The sequence below is a fragment of the Phalacrocorax aristotelis genome, chromosome 7 (genome assembly GCF_949628215.1).
Source record: "Phalacrocorax aristotelis chromosome 7, bGulAri2.1, whole genome shotgun sequence".
Taxonomy (NCBI): domain Eukaryota; kingdom Metazoa; phylum Chordata; class Aves; order Suliformes; family Phalacrocoracidae; genus Phalacrocorax; species Phalacrocorax aristotelis.
The window spans coordinates 2975178-2991140 of record NC_134282.1 but is presented as its reverse complement, the minus strand read 5'-3'; the positions used below and the strand labels follow the sequence as shown (position 1 = coordinate 2991140).

Below are 15963 nucleotides of genomic sequence, written 5' to 3'. Positions count from 1 at the left end.
TTCATTATGAAAACCATTATTAGCCTTCAGGGGTGTCTGAAAAGCTTGCTAGTGTGTGCTCAGAAAGCTAGCGGTGGAGTTGTTAGAGCCTGACCTAAGGCTTTTTGAATGACTGGAACTTTTTGTCCTGATTACCTCAGCTGAATTAGTGCCCCCTAAGTAACATGGCCATGGATGTTAGAAAGCTTTACTTTAACTGTGATTTCAAACGGATGTATTTTTATTCAGGTGTGGTTTATGTTGATTTCAGCAGGAATCGGGGGGAGGTTTAGGTTGGATATGAGGGAAAATGTCTTCACTGCCAGAGTGGTCAGGCATTGGCACAGGCTGCCCAGAGAGGTGGGGGAGGCACCAGCCCTGGGGGTATTTAAAAGACACGTAGACATGGCACTTCAGGGCACGGTTTAGGAGGCCTGGGGGTGTTGGGTTGACGGTTGTACCTGATGATCCTTAGAGGTCTTTTCCCACCTTAATGATTCTGTGATTCTATATTCAAGCTAAAAACTGGGTTACTTGAAGTTATTCAATGTACCTTGTTTCTGCAGCCTTCTGAAATAACTTCTGCTTTTAAGATCCAAGAACTGTATTATCAAAATGCATTAATTCAGTTAGTACTTGATACTTATGTACTGGGGTTAACAGTGCATGTAGGGAAACTTTTGTGCATGAGTAGCAAAAATCGTGTCAGCTGAGTTCAATTTTCAAACCTGAGTCCCTAATGATGCTTTTTAAAACCCTGTACTGAAAGGAATGTCCAGAAAACTGTCTGATTTTAGGTGTTTAGTATGATCAGGGTTCAATAATTTAACTGACATGTTTGAAAATAGGGCTCAAACTTATACTCCTCTCTGTTGGTATGAGCTTGGGATAAGGTTAAAAGCAAAAAAAGGAATGAAACATAACTCATTTTTCAGGCTACAGTTAGTACGTTTTGCTCATCTGAAGTTCTAAAACTGTCATTAAAAAGAGTGGGAAATAACCACGCATTTCTAAAAATAACTATGTAATTGTGAGAGGAGAAGGTGGTGGTTTGGTATGAGGCAATTTACAGATTTCAAGTCAAGGGATAAACAAATAAAAATATTGACAATAAATAATTATCTGTTCTGCTATTTCAGAAGTTTTGGCTTACATAAACTCAAAGTGTATCCCAAATACTGTTAAGCTATGGTCTCCTCATACTTTTCCAGAGAATACAGAAAAGAGAAAGTTATCAAGATCTTTAAAATATGGCATTAGGTAGAGAGGTTTGTTGTCAGAATTGTTTAAAGGGGTTTAAATTCCGCTCCTGCTGCGTACTCCAAAGAGTAGTGTCAGCCTTTTCATTGGGGGTACCAAGCCATTAAGCCCAAGTCACTCTAAGCTGACTATTGTGTTACATCCCTTTACCTGGAATATCTGATTTCAGAATATGTGTTGCCAGAAGTTAATTTCCAATGTCTTTATTGTCAGCTGAAGACTGGATAGCTGATGTTGATTAAGGGAAAACGGTTGAGTCAGTTGTCTTCAAAAGGATTTATCTTCTTTTGGTCTGAAATGGGGCCCAAAGGAACGTATATCTAAAGTCGTGTAGGGTTAGAAAAGGAAAGGAAATCGATTTTGGCTTGAAAAATTTTTTTACACAGAGTAAATTGGCTCTAGAATGGTTGTCGGTGAGAAACAGCAGCAAGAAGTAGCTTGCATAGTATAGCTTAAATTTAAACCACTTAATCAACACGGAAGCCAGAAGCTGTTTTCACATAGTTTTAAAAAAGGAAAAAAAAGAACGTAGGGGACAGTACAGTGCTGGGAACATTTTGGATTAATTTTTTTTTTTAATGAAACATTTTATAAAAATTCTAGAATAATAATCTGTAGATACGTAGAACAAACAGAATTAATCATCGCGTGGTGTTAATAAACCTTACAGTAACTTACGTCGGAAGGGCAAAGTTAATTACAACTCGAAGCCCAGCATATGCGTGACAGATCCAAATATTAAGTCACTGTGATTGGTTATTGCAAGAGCGTGGTGCGGTTTGTTTTTAGTTAGCTCTGCTGGACTTGCATTTTCTTTGCTGTTGCGTTCTAGCAAAACCAGAGTTGCCACGTAGAGGACAGATCTGTTGATGACAGGAGGGTTTGTCTGAGTAAAAAGAAGAATAAATATTGCTAGTACATTTTTAAAAAAAACCAAAGATCCTGGCAGTTGGTTTGCTTTTTTCAAACATCAGTGAAGACTAGCGAATGAAAATATACTGGGTTTTATTTTAAGAGAATTTTAAAGTAAATTTACCAGACGAAGTACCAGCAAATGAACCTTGAAGAACAGTATCATAGAGATGTATTGTTTTTATTTTACATGTTGCAGTAAACTCCCCGCTTGCATATTCCGCCCATCTCGGGAAACAAAGCCAGCAAACAAACTGTTAGAAATACATCTGTGGGAGGATAATAGCCTGGGAGATATAGAGCAAAATGATGCGTGGAGTATTTTAGATTTGGTCTGTGGCAGTTGGGATACGGACATTGAAGGAATTCTGGCTCAAAGGTGCCTTTAACCACAGGTCTGCCGGGGGGGCGGCGCAGGGCTCTGGCTGAAGGAGACCCTCCCTGAAGGTGTAGGTGTAGGGTGGCACAGTGCTTCTCGTCAGGCAATCGCTAGCATTTAAGTCCGAGCGCTTTATGGCATTTTCACTTTTCTCTGGTAGAAGTTACGACCTTTCAGGTGAGAGGAACGTTAATACAGTCTATTACAATGCAAACCAAACGTTTTAAAGGTATGAGCAGCTCCCTGTAGTTGGTTGTTTTGTTTCCCTTGCCACAAACTGCCGGAGTTGGTACGGTTGGTGGGTTCCACCTGGGGGACAGAGGCAATGGCAGTAATTCTCAGCAAAGGACAGTGAATTTGTTTCCCTAAGCTCTCTTAACTCAGACATTCACTTTTCTCTGGCTTTATCCAGCGCTACAGTCTCAGCTGGCACAGCGGCCCTGGCAAGGCCCTTACATTTTGGCAGGTTTTAGAATGTTTCTGCCTTTGTATTTACACGCACTCAGATGATACCAGCTAAGCCAACAAAAGCCGCCGTCTGTTGGCATAAAAGTTCACAAGGATATCGCCAACGGCTATGCTGGCAGAGTGATTAGTAATGCAGAGGTCTAACTTTTCCCATCTGATTTAGCGTAAGGGGTTTTCTCCAGGAGAACAGCGTAATACAAACCAGGTGTAATATTGTGAATGTTATTGAAAGATTGACCTGGGTGAAGGATTAGGTGAGAAAAATCTATAAAGATTAAGACAAATTTCCTTATCACAGAATTATGTAAATCCTACTCTTTTTAAATTCCTTTTTGTGTTGTATTCTGGCAGCGATTAAGGGGTGAATTTGAGTGATCTTTTAACTCCATGAGTAGAGATCTCTTCTGAGATTCCAGCTTTGAACCCTGCTACTAAAGTGGAACTGAGAAAGTAACGTAATATTTCATGTTTTAAACCCTGGTTCCTTTCCAGTATCTTTTTTTTCCTTTGCTTTTACCTTTTTTTTATTTTTTTTAATGTGTGTGGAACCTATATCTGCATCCTGTAGATCTCCTGGCTGAATAAACAAGTTTATCATTGTCTTTTTTCTTTTCTTTTTATCTTTTAACAGGCAAAAAAATAATCAGTCTGAATATTCAGTCAGTCACAACGTACAAGACCATTTCTAATGTTATTGGGTATTTGAAAGGAACTGTTTTTCCTGGTAAGTAGCCCATTATAATTTGTGTCGATGATCTGTTTCATGATGGCTGGGAGTCGTAGCTGGGATCAGGGTTCTATTTTGCCAGATAATGCACTAATACAGAGGAAGGAGAGCGCTTCGTAGTCATTTTGTGATTTGATTTATGGCAAAACAGAACATAAAGGTTAAATGGAGAGTAAGCTCAAGGGGGATATTATAGTCACAATAAGCATATTTTTACACAACAGATGGGAATTACAGGTAGGCCATAGAGAGTATTAGTATTTTATACCAAGCAATTATGTTGGTGGTTTTAATTTTAGGGTGTACTGTATTGCATGATTTGAATTAATACGCGAGCTGCCTGTACAACTTTAGAAAAGCTTTGGATTTTTTTTTCTTAATGTTAGCAGAATTTTGAGATTAATAAAACTCTACTTCAAGTCCAGAACATCCCTACATAATTCAAGTGTCTCACCGAAACCAAGATGTGGGAAGCATGATCTCTGGCTTAGTTAAGAATCTAGTATCAAATGTGATCATAGTGTACAAAAATCTGGGACTAAATTCTTAACCACGTTTGCAGCAGCCTTATTTTGTGTTACAATCATGCCTTAAGCTAGTTTTATACAAGTCTATGAATAATAATTACTGTTCTGTATGTCTGAGAATTAAACAATAAGATTCTAAGCGCAACTGTGACATGAACCACAAACCCCCTCCCTACTTTGATGCTGTATGTAGATAATACGATGATCAGGACATCATAGCAATGAAGATCATTTTGAGTTTCTTCTCCCTGCGAGTGAATTTGCCTAAAAGCTGAAGGGATTCTGCAACATGAACAAACACTGTTGTTGGCTACTTAGTGCACAGTGGTGTAGAGCCAGTCAGGTTCCCCAGTGCAGGGACATCATCATCAAAGCGTCATCACCACGCTGGCCTTTATTCATACTCTTTTACTAGGTTCAAAAGAAAGGTTGCAAATTTATCTCCAGTCCCTTAGGAGGTGGGCCAGTCATTCCATGTTCTAAGTGATGGAATGAAGGAGGTGGAGAAGATTTAAGGTTATTCCAGTTAGTGAAATGGCGACTGAGTTTTGCGTGTGCTGAACGCTCTACTTTTCACCAATTTTTTTTAAAAACAACATAGAAAACAATTAGCACAGTGCATTTAATTTCAGTAAAGGCTTTAATTTCCGTCAGGAATTTGAGGTTACTACTCTACTATTGCTAATGTTTTGCAATAGCTGTCATGGAATCTGAAAGGTAGAAACTGCCATGTTTACACATAATGTCTACTGAGTTGTGGAATAGAAGCAAGATAAATAATCTGAAGAATGCATCAGTTTCTGTTTAATAAATTCTTTATCTTCTCTATACCTAAATCTTTCATCATATTATTGCGTTCTTAATAAGAAGCTACTTTTTAAATGTATGTCAGTATACACTTAACTTTAAGAATTTCAGGACATATAATCAAGTGAAGGCAGTAGCACTGCCCAGATGGCAACAGTTTGTCCCGTAAATGTCTTGCTGAGCAAGGGCTGTAGCAGCTGCCTTCCAATGTAGGCACAAGTTCAGCACGTAATGCATTACAGGTAACATTTTGCACAGAATCAATGTTAAACCTTTGTTTCTCTCTCTGCTCTTCCTGGTTGATACTGTAGCCATGCCCACTCCACTGATTTGAATACTTAATGTTTTCACGGCATTGATTCTCTGTCCTTTTGACGGGGTTTTGGTAGTTTCATACATCTGAAAGCTTCACCTTTCTGTTCCCAGAAAAGCAGAAAGAAAGCCAAATTTCTTTAGTACTTAATGAAAGACCAGAGCATCACCAACCATGGATTTTTATTTTTTATTTTCCTTAAAGGCCTCCTAACACACACACACACACATATGCACACGCGCACACTCACACACACATATATATCTATGTAATGGTGAACTTATTCAACATTTGATCTGAGGACTAACAATGAGCATCTGAAATCCAGTCAAAATATTAAAAGATTTAGGAGCAGAGGAAATACAATATTTGGTAGCCTTTTAAAACCTGAAAAACGTAACACTGGTTTTGTAGCTCTATTGGACATGGTTGAACATGGGGCATATAACATTAGAAGGCAGAATAAAGTCACACTTTTTTTATGATAAATTCCTGCTGTCCAGCCCATCACTGCCCAGAACACTACACCGTCTTATCACTTTCATAAGTATCTGATGGATATTTTTTCTCTCTCTCTAGTCCTTTCTTTCTCTTTTTTCTTACCATGTGATCTCTTTCTCTACATGCTTCAGCAAATGATTATGAGAAAAGACAGCTGCTGCCTCTGTAAGCATGACCATCCTTTCCCCTATGCTTTCCCTATGGTCATTTGCTTCAGGGTATTGCCTCTCTTCGAGGGAGAGATGTGCAGAGATGAAGAATTTCAAAGGAGGCACCAGCTGTTACGTTTTACCCCTGTTCGTTCAGCTGGCATCTCCTACAGTAAGTTGCTGCTTGTAGATTTCTTCTCCATCAAAATGTCCTATGCTGTTTTACAGAAGGTCTCTCCGCTCCCCATCACACAGGCTGTTCACAGGCTGAACAGACGTTATAATACAGAGCAAGCATTGATCCTGTCTGATCACCCTGTGCTAGTGGCACTTCCTCTAACAACCTAGAAGCCTGTAAGGCCATGCGTTTCTGTTCCCAGTTGCTAACATTAATTGAGTTGAAGATGCTATGGTTTTTTCACTGTCAGTGCAACCTATAATTAAATGTCTCATGATGCAACACACAAGTTGCAAAATTATGTGATTTAGATTGCATTTTGCTACGTGAAATTATTATGGATGCTTAAATTTACATTTTGCGTATCTGCTTTTAGAAAGAAAGTTTAATTTACATACCTATACACCCCCCAGGCAGTTGACTGAAGATTTTGTTATAGGTACGTTACAGATCCCCTGTTTGTAAAGCACTTTTGGTTCCTTATAAAACAACATCGCCATGTATTTTGTGGAACAAAACTGATAAAAGTCCAGTTTGATAGAGAATGTTTTTATAATTAAAGTATGCTGATGTTCAGTTAAAATTGTTTCTAGTCAGCTGTCGCTGCAAAAAATATGAGGTAGATATTTAATTTTACAAGCAATATAAAAAAGTGGGCATTTTACCACCTGTGTGCTGCTGCATTCCAGTGTACTGGCAACAGTGAAGAGTGAATCCTCTCGGATAAAGAAAGAACGCTGTCAGAAACCCAATAATTTTTGTGCCTTTTGGAACCCAAATGACACCCAGAGATCATTGTGGATCTGGCATCGCTTGATAACTGTTCTTCTGTTCTCTGTCGTATCCTGAAATATGGAAAGAACACCTTTGACAGTCTAGATCTGGACCAGAAAGAGACTGCACTAAATATCAGAACACAATTCCTGAGCAGTCCTTCAAAGAGGCTTCGGCTGTGAATTCAGCTCACGCTGAAGGTCTGATAGTTTCATAAGTCATTCAGCATAACTCTGCTTAGACTTCTTGACAGGCGTCAGTCACACCAGCCGTTCACGTTGTTTCATACCACATCATCCTTTTGGAATAAAATAAGGTTCTTTGCACTTGTGAGTTAGTGTTTAGGTTATATATTATGCCTTGAGAGACGAAGATTTCATTTAATCCCTCTGGAAAGAAAAAAAAAAATGTGGGTTTTTCTCTGGAGGACCGTAGGCATGATCTTTATTTCAGGTTGAAACTTCTCGCTTTTCATTTTATGAAATACTTTCTTCCAGTATCATCAGGGTTGCTATGTCTGACTTACCGTTTCTGTATCATTCATTATCTCTATTCCTCTGTCATGTCTCCTCTCTAAACCTGCAGTCCAGGTCTTTTCAATGTCTCCTTACATGGAAGTCTAAGTCCTGATAAATAACCGTTCTGGTTGCCAGCTTCTCAACTGCTGTTTCTGCAATGTCTTTTTTGAGATAGGGTGGTGAGCACTGAACACAGTCTTCCAGGTGAGGGAGTACTAATACTTTGTGTATTTTCTCTGTGTTTTTCATTGTACTACCACACCTTTTGTTTTCTTTTGTGGACTCTAATATGTATTGAAGATAGAGTTTCCTGCTTGTTCATCTGTGGTTTTTTTTCATAACACTCTAATGTGAGCATGGAACTTCATTAGATTATTCATATGACGAAGTCCTGGCTAAAAACAATGGTCTATTTCAGATTTATAAGAAGGGAGAGTAACAAGCAAACCATGAAGGCAAGGGCACAGGGATTAAATTAGGAAAGTATATACATATATTTATTTAGTAGTTTATTTTTAAGTAGTAGTCCCAGTTTTATGTATTTATATTTTATGATTGTCTTGCACATGATCATATAATTTTTTGTTGACAGCATTGTGTTGTACCAATGACATTACAGACCACTAATTTTTTTTTTTTTAAATTCTTTTAATGCTAGTTTCCAGAAGAAATTAGATTCTCTTGTCTGTCTGGTTTTTTCACATTTCAGACAGATACGTCGTCATTGGTAGTCATCACGACAGTTTCAATACTTATGGTGGGCAAGAGTGGGCCAGTAGCACTGCTATCATCACAGCGTTTATACAAGCCTTGATGCTGAAGGTTAAAAGAGGCTGGAGACCTGACCGGACCATTGTGTTCTGCTCCTGGGGAGGAACATCATTTGGGAACATTGGTTCATATGAATGGGCAGAGGTAAAACAATTTCAGGAGGACTCATTACTTTTGTTGAAAGCATGAAAACAATATGGCATTACCACGTAGGAAATGATGGTTCATGGACTGGTCTGTGATGTCTGACTGTACACGTTCGTGTACCCTGTAGCAAGTGCAGTGAGAACATCTACCGAGGCAGTTCCTGTGGAACAGCATGTGTGACAGAGAGATGACAAGCTGCTTCCGTCGCAGTGAAGGCTGCATGTACAGCGCCTTTGTGAGCCCATTCCCCTCCCTGCTTCAGCAGAGGACTGTGAAAGAGGGCAGTGCCAGAGTTTGCGGGAGAGGGGGGAAACCTCAAAAAAGACCTAGGCCCAGAGATAGCTTAGAGGGCTTTTTCACCTTCTTGGGGGTTCAACAGTTAATAATTTTTAATTGATGGGCTTTGTGCAGGGAGAACTGAATCGAAAGCACATTGAATGAAGAGAACCGTGCTATGGTTTACGTTAATTACACAAATGTTTCGGTGTCTCCATGGCTAGTGCTGATCCGCTTCTCATTTATTTGTGCTAAGGAGTCGGGTACAGCCTGACACGGGCAATTCCTTGGGCTCTTCCTTCCAACACAATAGAAATCAACTTACTGAAAGAACATACCTCATCAGAGTATTGTTGGTCATATATGATTACGGCGGACTTCAGTTGATAAATCAAAGGAATAGCCAGCAGAGAGGTTCATGGCTGCTGAATTAAAACAGTCGATAAAATGAAGAGTTAATTGCTGCTTATCACGCGTGAGAAGTGGCTAGCTCTCACTGAAGTTTCACACTTCCAACATGATTATTCTTCAAAAACAAGAGGGGGTGAAAAAAATCAAATTGAAAAGATCCAGGCTGGAAGCAAAATTTGTTTAGTTCCACTTCAAGTCAGCTTTACATCAGATGTAATTGCGTTACGCTGCTTCTGTTCAATATAAAGAGCCACTTCATGCAAAGAGTAACTCATTACTGAGAAGGCAAAGGGGATCTTTTTTAAAAAGAGATAATAATTGAAACAGTTTGTATGTACTATTTTTATAGTCTAAAAATAATAAAATTAAAGTACTGGGAAAGTTATGCAATTCAAATCTGAATGTGAGTACATTTAACTGTTGATAACAATTGCTTTTGAAGTTTGTCTTCTGTCAGGCATAAGCTTAAAAGGCCTTCACGTTGTGTCACAGTATGTAGCGTTTTCATTTTTTGCCTTAAAAGTGTAGTCGTTTTTAATTCCTCCCAGGCCTGTGTGCATTTTGTTGAGATGATGTGTGAAATGGAATTATAACTTCTGCTATATAGAGAAATAACACTAAGATATCCTTTGAAGTCCTTAACAGCATGTTGTAAGAAGGCGTTGTTAAGTAATACTTAGGGAATCGCAGGGGACAAACACAGAGGGTCCAGTTTTTCCCTAGAAGGAGCTGAAAGAACAAAACAAGTCTTAATTATAACGATGTGTAGTAATACTGGTGCTCTGCTTGTGTTGTAGGATCTCAAGAGAGTTCTTCAACGAAACGTTGTGGCTTACGTTAGCCTCCATAATCCAGTCAGAGGCAACTCAACTTTGCACCCTGTCGCATCCCCTTCTCTTCAGCAACTGGCAGCAGAGGTTAGCAATAAAGTGTTTTCTCTCACGTGTTTTATGAGGTTACATGGTTAACCCCCTTGAAGCCGGTTGGTTTTAGATAACTATAGGTGGATGTTGTTTTGTTTAAGCACTTTAACCTCACAAATACACATGAACTGCTTTTACTAAGTAAGCAGGTTAAATTTTATTTAAAAACTTACAAGGTGTATTAAGAGGTTGGAACGGATGACTTATTTCAACAGCTCATTATACCAAGTCTCACCATACTCGCATGCCCTCCACCTTTCTCACCTTTTTTGGTAGCTTTAAAGTAACATATTTCTTATTCTTTAGCACAAAGCACATTTTTCTCTTCTTAATCTGATCTTTCCAGACTGTTTCTCTATTTGCATTTAAACCTGTGTATTTACCAGATATAATGTGACACAGAGGGGAGAGCTGCGCCTTTGTAACTACTCTGCAGTCAGAATATTCTGTAGCTGTGCCGGTGCAAGTGCACGTAGGCTTTAAATTAGTGACCTTATTGCCATTTCTGAGGTTGCTCAATTTATTAATATTTAAAATGAGTTGTAAATAATATAAGGTACGTACTAAATGATAAAACCAGTTTAAAGTGGCATGCGTAAAGTGGGGTTCAAATTGACTTCCATAAAGTTGCTTTTTAGTTGTTTTTTCCATAAATTTGCCAAGCTAATACTCATTAGGTTATTCTGACGTTTCTTTGACTTGCCTTTGAAGCATTTGGTACTAAACACTGCTCAAAGTAGCATCTTGAATTAAGTGGCGTTTAAGACTGATCTTGATCGGCAATTGTTGGCTAAGTTAGTAAAAGGATATCAGTCGAATTGCTTCTTAGCAATGTTTTATCCACTTCTGTCCAGCGATTAGGTGGTGATTACCTCATCGAGAGGATCTTGTTTGTTCTGTGCAAGTATTTTGAAAAATGCACCACAAAGTAATTTCTTTTCAGGGAAAAAAAGGCTTCATTTGTGGAAGATTATTTATAATGTTGTATAGATGAGTCAGATATGACTGGTACGGATACGTCATTTAAAAATCTATTGTAAAATTTAGCTACTGTGTTATCCCAAAAAGCGGGTCTGTTTGCCCAGGGTGCAAAACGCCAAACTCCACATGGAGCTGGGAGCTATTTTATTCAGTCGTTTTTGCACAAAGATGGGTGCTGGGTGGTAACTCCCCTAAGCCAGCACTGCGCACCGAGAAACTGCAAGGCGTTTGTACAGTCAAATGTGTCAGGTAAAGGGAATATTCACAGCCCCCAGCTAATAACTGGCTAATTTCTTTCTCATTTCGCCTGAGAGGTGCAGCTCCCTTTAAATTCACCACACATGCTCAGACAGTGAGGGGCTTATTTGAGTAGAGGGTTTTCTGGCCTGTGGGCGTGATTTTTAGTATTATAATGAGGATAGTTCACCTAAAGGACACTTAGTTTTAGTCCTTATCGACATCCCAGTTAGTTCTCTTTGACTGTACACTTTATCACCGAGTTCACAGCGTCTTCGGAGGAGGGATGGTCCTTTCTGTCAGTCTCTTGGCTCTCTTCAAGGATATAGTCATAGAATAAATGCTTCTGAGTGTCTCAGCTCTCTTCTCTGGCCGGCAGTTTCTGTTTTGCCAGGCTGACATGGTTCATTGTTATTACTTAGAAGAAAATTTCATTTCTTCCGGATATCAACTTTACTTGCAAAAGATACTCTTCAGACAGGGTGCTGCCTTTTGCAGTCCTGTCTCCATAAAACAGCTATTTGCCATTTAAAGGAATAAATTTATTACCTAAGGTCCTTGAGCTATTTGGTGTTTTTTTTTTTCTCATTTTGTTTCTTTGACTTCACTAAATGATCCGGGGCAGCGATCTGAAAACTGTGAACTGGCTGGAGCTGTGCAGCAGACACTTTCTTTATTATCTCTTTATCACTTACATTAAGATTTGATTCTTTTATTCTAATAAATGCCTCTCTTAACACTCTTATTAGTAAGATTGTTACAGTCACACCCTCTAATTTGGAGAAAAAGCAAAGGAAATCTCTTTTCACTTCCAGTTTCTTTCTCTGGTGCATTTGGGTGTGATGTTGTAGGATCTTGTAACTCTTGTTGTAATAGCGATGGTATCCTATCCAGTTGTACAGACACAGCCTCTCCTAGCAGTCCTGCCTTGCACCAGTTAATTACTTAACAGTCGGGAAAGCATGAACTGCATTGTTTTTCTTCCAGTAAAACCTCTCCATCTCGCCTCTGATTCTTTAATGGCTAAGGCTTTATCACTGAGATTCTGTCTGTTCCGCATGTTTCTCCTGAAGCCCCATTTAAAAAGAAAAGGACAAAATGCACACGAGGTAACCTGTATACTTTTATTTTTTGTGGGATGATAATATTTGTAATTAATGCAACTGTCATACAGTTTGTGGCGTTAAAAAGCTGTGTAGGAATGACTGCTTCCAAATGCCGGCCAGGTTTCTGAATTCGTGTCAAGTGTACTGACAGCGATGGAGCAGCTTAGCACAGGTCTTTGTTTGTTCCCACGGGTGCTCACGATGTGCCATGTGTCTGGATGATTTTCTTTGCAAGGCTACTTATAAAGAATATTGATATTACTTCCAGCAAATGCCAAGAAGACAATGTAATTACAGATTATCTCAAAATTACGATAGTGCAAATGGGGTAAGATGTGTCTTTCTGGAGGTCGTTTCATCTTGACAAAATTGCGAGTCCGTGCACGAGACTCTTGTTAACAGATGCAGATTGCAAAGAAGTGCTTAAAAAGTCCAGTGAGAGACAAGGATCATTTTATTTTGGAAGGGTAATTCTCTGAAATTAGGTTTGTTACAATGGAAAAGAAGGTGAAATGGGAATTTAGAATTAATAGTATCAATCCATTTTAAAATGAAAAGAGAAAATAGCCGATCTTGTTCAGTTAGGTAGAAACTTCCCATAATTTGCGAAGAACTGGAAGATACCACTCAGTACCTTTGGATTCAGTCCCGAAACTCATACTGCCATTTTTAGACTTCACAACCAACAGAGACCAGCTTGCGTTATTTTCTCCTATTCCGAAACAGTGTTGCAACACTGCTTTGATGAGGGCCAGACTAAGACCTGCTCACCATTTGCACTAAGGACAGAGTTGGGTTTTGTTTCGTGCTCACTGTTGTGCTAAAACTATGGGCACTTGGTCTCAGTGAAATAGAGGAGTGTTTTCTGAGGGACAATTAATGCCTGTTACAAATGCCTGCAAAGGTTAAGCATTAAGATTCTAGGGAAAACAATGAAAACTGCCGTTTGTCCTGTGAAAGAAAGCTCGAGTGAAAATCGCACTAAACGCGGAGCACTCCATGAATCCTACAAGGAAGATAGCTTAGAGACAACTGTGGAGAAATGGCAATCTCAGGCAGGCAAACGCATACAGTCGCGTTTACTTTCCGTGCTGTAAATATGTGGCTTTTCTAAAACAAAATTTTGGACCCCTGCTAACCACTGCAGCTTCCGAAACGTCTTTTTTTTTTTTTTTTTCCCTTCTTAATTTCTGTTAACGTAGGAAAAAATAGGGAAGAGTTTTAGCTGAAATGTAGTTTGTGTGAGTATTCTAGACTTGCCAATAAAAAGAAAAATCACAGACCTGATGAGTTGTCTACTATGTGAGATCTGGTGGTCAGAAAATAGGATAAGTGCTTGGCTAATTACCAGAGACCGTGACTTCTTAAAGATGTTTTATGTGAAGGGATTACATCTTCATTTTAGTTGCAGGTTACAAAAGGGAGCTACATAAGCAGTCTGCAAATAATAATTTTACGTGCCTATCAGTAGGATTCAGCGGGATTCTGGTTGAAACTCCAAATAACATGAAGAAGCTAATTTAAATATTTGGATTAATTAAGCAAAGAGGAATTCAAACAATTCCGAGACCTTGACGTGTTTAATTCAAATCTTTTTTATATAACTATGCTAATTAGTGTCCACATTAACAAGAGGGAAATACTGCCAAGTTATATTTTTGCCTACTATTATTTTGTAAGGAGAATGATTGTTAATTCGCTTGCTCAGTTGGTGAATCACCATTTGTTGGCAGAGTGTCACTGGTAAATTGGGTTGGTTTGATGCTGGCATTCATTCTCTGTAAATAAGGCCATTAATGAATTTTTCTATAATGAACATTTCACAAGTAAAAAAAAGTTATTATGAAACATAAATCAATTTCTTTTTTCTTTTAACTGTTTGTATGACCGCTGCTGAGCAGACTCCAGGTCAGCTGTTATTGCTGATCCCAAGGAAACTTACTGCTCCTGTCCCCTAAGGAGAAGAGCCATTTAAAGCTGTCGAAGAAAGAGTTGAACATTTTCTAGATCAGAAATTAAAAATGACGGTACCAAATATTGTGCCACACTATTTATTAATATTTGTTTCTATTAATGGAGTAAATGGCATAAAACATCTCTACATTTAAAGGTGGTTTTATTGACAGAAAATAATTATTTCTTTTTGAAGTAGAACTAAAGATACCCGTCTGTATAGATGCTGTCAGTATTATTATTTCTTGATTTTTTTAAAAAAGACTTGGATTAATGCAAGCATTGATTCTTTTCTTTCAACTTCTGCGTGTTTTCTCATTGATTTTTGTTTTACCTACAGCATTTCATAATGGATCTCCAAGCTTTATATATCAGTAGGTTGTAAAGAAGAAAATTACATTAAAATACTACTTGGATTGCTTGTTGTATGCCATGTAACCGATGATTCCCCATGAATTTTCAATCTTTGCCTATTATTGCTTTTAATTTTATAATGGCTTGCTAGTGTTACTTTTTATATTTGTGTTGAAAACAAAAAAATAAAACCACTTGAGAATCAGAAGTTTATGCTGTGAACTCCTGCCTCAGGAATCCATAACTACACTAAAAGGATGCTGTTAATATGGACAGAACGTCATTGCCAGCTCGATTCAATTCATTAAGATGCTGCTTCTCCAGTGTGAAAAGCAAAGTTTCATTTAACGGTGGATTGATTTTGGAGCTGCAGCAGGTACTTTGCATCTGCTAACAATGCTTTTATTTTTATAAGATGTTGCTTTGTCCACTGTTGCATAATTTTTCACTCTTCCCCCAAATTAAACTATTTTAATAGACAAATTCTGATTCAAACAGTGGGTAATCATTTAAACCTATTCATACATGTTGATGTTATGGAAATACTATTGCTGTTAGCCATTGGGGGAAGAAGTCTGTCAGCAAGGAAGAATGCGAGTGAACTGGTTTTTATGCTGTGAACTTATCGGAGATCTGCCACAAGTCCTTCATTTCTAATGAATCAAGCTTTCTGCTTCCGTGTCCTTCTCTGTCTTTATGACATTAAGGTATTAACTTCTTCTGCTAAAAGCAAAAATGATGTATAATTCCAGCAGGGTTTTTGTTTTGTTTTGAAATGTAAATGTCAATTTTTATAGCCATTTTAGGTAAAATTGAAGAAATATGGACATTTCGTTATCTTTAAATGTAGGGTCTGGACTATGGGAGTTTTCAGTAATTCTTTACCTGCTGTGGAATGGATTTTGCTTCTAGGCTACTATGGCCCCATCTAATTAAAACTGCCTAATGTAATAAGCTGTACTGTGTACTGGAATTGTTTTTGCCTTCCAGAGACTTTATCCAGATTACAGTATTAGAAAAGCTGACTTCAGTTCTGTCTAGATACTCCTTTGCTTAATTTCATCTTATTGCTCCTAGTTATTTCCCTTCAGAACTGACTTTTTCTGTGATTACAGAAAGGCATTTTCGTAGTGACAGAAAACTTTTCATGTAAAGATTTTAAAAGTAAACTTCTAGTTCTTATGAAAGATGATAGATTGACAGCTCTGAATATTTTAAGTTTTCTACATAACCATGAATCAACGAGGAGTTTCTCTCACTGTTTTTTTCTAGTCATTATTAACTATGTTGTTGAATGAATTTCCCTTAATGG

At 38.2% G+C, this 15963-nt stretch overlaps 1 protein-coding gene across 11 annotated transcripts in view; it reads left to right on the top strand.

The window, feature by feature from the left end:
* NAALADL2 (N-acetylated alpha-linked acidic dipeptidase like 2) overlaps positions 1 to 15963 on the top strand; it is a 503571-nt gene that overhangs the window by 367339 nt on the left and 120269 nt on the right. For all 11 annotated transcript variants that reach the window (XR_012661452.1, XM_075098454.1, XM_075098450.1 and 8 more), the window contains 3 exons: positions 3630 to 3722; positions 8202 to 8407; positions 9895 to 10014. Coding sequence is in view for 10 of the 11 variants with exons in the window: in XM_075098454.1 (XP_074954555.1) it covers positions 3630 to 3722; positions 8202 to 8407; positions 9895 to 10014 (419 nt within the window). In the remaining variant the exon portion in view is untranslated. The remainder of the gene's footprint in view (positions 1 to 3629; positions 3723 to 8201; positions 8408 to 9894; positions 10015 to 15963) is intronic.